General features: G+C 45.8%; 1 protein-coding gene across 1 annotated transcript; it reads right to left on the bottom strand.

Moving 5' to 3' along the window:
* Positions 1-2,817: 2,817 nt before the first annotated feature.
* On the bottom strand, positions 2,818-3,711 carry LOC142656720 (taste receptor type 2 member 40-like). The gene has a single exon (XM_075831646.1). The coding sequence runs from the start codon at positions 3,709-3,711 to the stop codon at positions 2,818-2,820; it is 894 nt and encodes a 297-aa protein (XP_075687761.1).
* Between the last annotated feature and the right edge of the window lie 495 nt (positions 3,712-4,206).

Here is a 4,206-nt window from a genome sequence, read left to right as displayed (position 1 = left end):
CCCCATCTTCCATCCTCCCTACCTAGAAACAGATGACGTAACCACCAACCCAAGGATGAACCTGCTGGAAACCCGGAGAACAAGGCGCGACTCTAATATGTGAGGACCAGAAAGGACAGGACTACCAGAAAGGACAGGACTACCAGAAAGGACAGGACTACCAGAAATGACAGGACTACCAGAAAGGACAGAACAGGACTACCAGAAAGGACAGGACTACCAGAAAGGACAGGACTACCAGAAAGGACAGGACAGGACTACCAGAAATGACAGGACTACCAGAAAGGACAGGACTACCAGAAAGGACAGGACTACCAGAAAGGACAGGACAGGACTACCAGAAAGGACAGAACAGGACTACCAGAAATGACAGGACTACCAGAAATGACAGGACTACCAGAAAGGACAGGACTACCAGAAAGGACAGGACTACCAGAAAGGACAGGACAGGACTACCAGAAATGACAGGACTACCAGAAATGACAGGACTACCAGAAAGGACAGGACTACCAGAAATGACAGGACTACCAGAAAGGGCAGGACTACCAGAAAGGACAGGACTACCAGAAAGGACAGGACTACCAGAAAGGACAGGACTACCAGAAAGGACAGGACTACCAGAAATGACAGGACTACCAGAAAGGACAGAACAGGACTACCAGAAAGGACAGGACTACCAGAAATGACAGGACTACCAGAAAGGACAGGACAGGACTACCAGAAATGACAGGACTACCAGAAATGACAGGACTACCAGAAAGGACAGGACTACCAGAAATGACAGGACTACCAGAAAGGGCAGGACTACCAGAAATGACAGGACAGGACTACCAGAAATGACAGGACTACCAGAAAGGACAGGACTACCAGAAATGACAGGACAGGACTACCAGAAATGACAGGACTACCAGAAATGACAGGACTACCAGAAATGACAGGACAGGACTACCAGAAATGACAGGACTACCAGAAATGACAGGACTACCAGAAATGACAGGACTACCAGAAATGACAGGACTACTAGAAATGACAGGACAGGACTACCAGAAATGACAGGACTACTAGAAATGACAGGACAGGACTACCAGAAATGACAGGACTACCAGAAATGACAGGACAGGACTACCAGAAATGACAGGACAGGACTACTAGAAAGGACAGGACAGGACTACCAGAAATGACAGGACTACCAGAAAGGACAGGACTACCAGAAAGGACAGGACAGGACTACCAGAAAGGACAGGACTACCAGAAAGGACAGGACAGGACTACCAGAAAGGACAGGACTACCAGAAATGACAGGACTACCAGAAAGGACAGGACTACCAGAAATGACAGGACAGGACTACCAGAAATGACAGGACTACCAGAAATGACAGGACAGGACTACCAGAAATGACAAGACAGGACTACCAGAAATGACAGGACTACCAGAAATGACAGGACAGGACTACCAGAAAGGACAGGACAGGACTACCAGAAATGACAGGACTACCAGAAATGACAGGACAGGACTACCAGAAATGACAGGACTACCAGAAATGATAGGACTACCAGAAATGACAGGACAGGACTACCAGAAATGACAGGACTACCAGAAATGACAGGACTACCAGAAATGACAGGACTACCAGAAATGACAGGACTACCAGAAATGACAGGACTACTAGAAATGACAGGACTACCAGAAATGACTGGACTACCAGAAATGACAGGACAGGACTACCAGAAATGACTGGACTACCAGAAATGACAGGACAGGACTACCAGAAATGACAGGACTACCAGAAATGACAGGACAGGACTACTAGAAAGGACAGGACAGGACTACCAGAAATGACAGGACAACCAGAAATGACAGGACAGGACTACCAGAAATGACAGGACTACCAGAAATGACAGGACTACCAGAAATGACAGGACAGGACTACCAGAAATGACAGGACTACCAGAAAGGACAGGACTACCAGAAAGGACAGGACAGGACTACCAGAAACGACAGGACTACCAGAAATAACAGGACTACCAGGTATGACAGGACAGGACTACTAGAAATGACAGGACTACCAGAAATGACAGGACAGGACTACCAGAAATGACAGGACTACCAGAAATGACAGGACTACCAGAAATGACAGGACAGGACTACTAGAAATGACAGGACTACCAGAAATGACAGGACAGGACTACCAGAAATGACAGGACTACCAGAAATGACAGGACTACCAGAAATGACAGGACAGGACTACTAGAAATGACAGGACAGGACTACCAGAAAGGACAGGACTACCAGGTATGACAGGACAGGACTACTAGAAATGACAGGACAGGACTACCAGAAAGGACAGGACTACCAGAAATGACAGGACTACCAGAAAGGACAGGACAGGACTACTAGAAACGACAGGACTACCAGGTATGACAGGACAGGACTACTAGAAATGACAGGACTACCAGAAATGACAGGACAGGACTACTAGAAATGACAGGACTACCAGAAATGACAGGACTACCAGAAAGGACAGGACAGGACTACCAGAAATAACAGGACTACCAGGTATGACAGGACAGGACTACTAGAAATGACAGGACTACCAGAAATGACAGGACAGGACTACTAGAAATGACAGGACTACCAGAAATGACAGGACTACCAGAAATGACAGGACAGGACTACTAGAAATGACAGGACTACCAGAAATGACAGGACTACCAGAAATGACAGGACAGGACTACTAGAAAGGACTACTTTTTTGCTCCCCATTCTTTATTGTAATATTCAACAACATTTCACTGGTCTGAGCCCTGAGGGATCGTTTAAAGAGTAAAGATCTGTTTAAAGACTTCCTTCAGTTTAGGATTTCCATAGATGAAAAGTGCGGACAGGAGTCCAGAAAATGAGAAAATGAACATCACACATAACCAGTAACCTGAGGTGAGATATGAAACTACATCCAGTGATAAGATGATCATACAGAGGAAGACAAAGGTGAACAAAACCAGCAGCCCCGTCATGGTCTTAATCACAGCTCCATAATCTCTCACGCTGGTGTTTCCGGAAGTCGCCATGTTCTTCTCAATCTGATGGTTGTAGAGTTTGAGGAACCGCACGCTGCCAATGGTGGTCGCCATTATTATCAGGAACGGCAGCCAATTAAGAACCAGGACAATGCTCGTGAAATTCATCTTCTGCGCGCTGCGATCTTCCTTCAGATCCTCAGTCAGAGATGAGTTCATTTGGTTTTGTTGGGGATTATATATAAGTATTAATAGAAAACTTCCACCAAGGGACACGACTTCTGCCGTAAATATCAACCACCAGACAATGGCGCCGATCCTACTCTTCAATGTGGTGAGGACCCCGGGCTGAGAAGGTAGGATCTTTATGAAGTAGAAGACACAAAGTCCAGCAGCGAGCCACAGACTGGATGTAATGCTGTACAACATCATATACATGGAGACGCAGAAGAAAGAAGCCATTCTCAAAAGTTCTGGACACAGGAGACTAATGATATAGTTTATAGATAAGAGAAAGTTGTAGCACATAATGGAGACATTCAGAGGGATCATGAGCTGGCTGTAGGACCTCATATTTGTCCTTTGAAATACCTTAGCGGAAAGACAAACTATTATAAAGAGGCCGGATAATAACCCGGTAGTGGCCTCCAGAAGTAATATGACAAGAAGAGCCACCTCATTAGGAGAACCCATGTCCGGAGTTACACCACCAGCCCAGACTCACAGGTCAACGTCTTCCCAATCTGTCTTGGACGTGTTGAAGGTGTCGACTGCTCAACGCATTTCCAGCTTCGTTTTGTTCCAGACGAGTTGGTTGATTTGAAGATCCTGAATATCAACTTAAAATATCTCTCTGGGAAATGTTCATTTTACCGTTGGAGGACTATTCAGAGGGATCCTGGATTTGCCTCCTTATTTAGTCTTAATTTAAATACATGCAAAATCCATGTCCTAGTTTCCGAGTCTCCAATGTTGATCTATATTTGTCTATATTTATGTGGGGGAGCGGGTGAGGTACTCTGTGTTTCCGTTGCCTGGACAGCACTTACCAGTCATCGAAATTTCATTGAGGGGATGGTCCTGGGTGATGATTGTCACACGGCTGCTCAGTCTCTTCACCGGGCTGACGATAGATGCAAACTCTGAAGATATAGATTTACTATAAGCTGCTGGCGCCAACAACATTAC

The sequence above is a fragment of the Rhinoderma darwinii genome, chromosome 6 (assembly GCF_050947455.1).
Source record: "Rhinoderma darwinii isolate aRhiDar2 chromosome 6, aRhiDar2.hap1, whole genome shotgun sequence".
Classification (NCBI taxonomy): domain Eukaryota; kingdom Metazoa; phylum Chordata; class Amphibia; order Anura; family Rhinodermatidae; genus Rhinoderma; species Rhinoderma darwinii.
The sequence above is the reverse complement of the archived record's forward strand: the minus strand, read 5'-3'. Positions and strand labels throughout refer to the sequence as shown.

Coding starts and splice junctions, on each gene's coding strand:
- LOC142656720 (XM_075831646.1), bottom strand. CDS start 3,711: ATGGGTTCTCCTAATGAGGTGGCTCTTCTTGTCATATTACTTCTGGAG.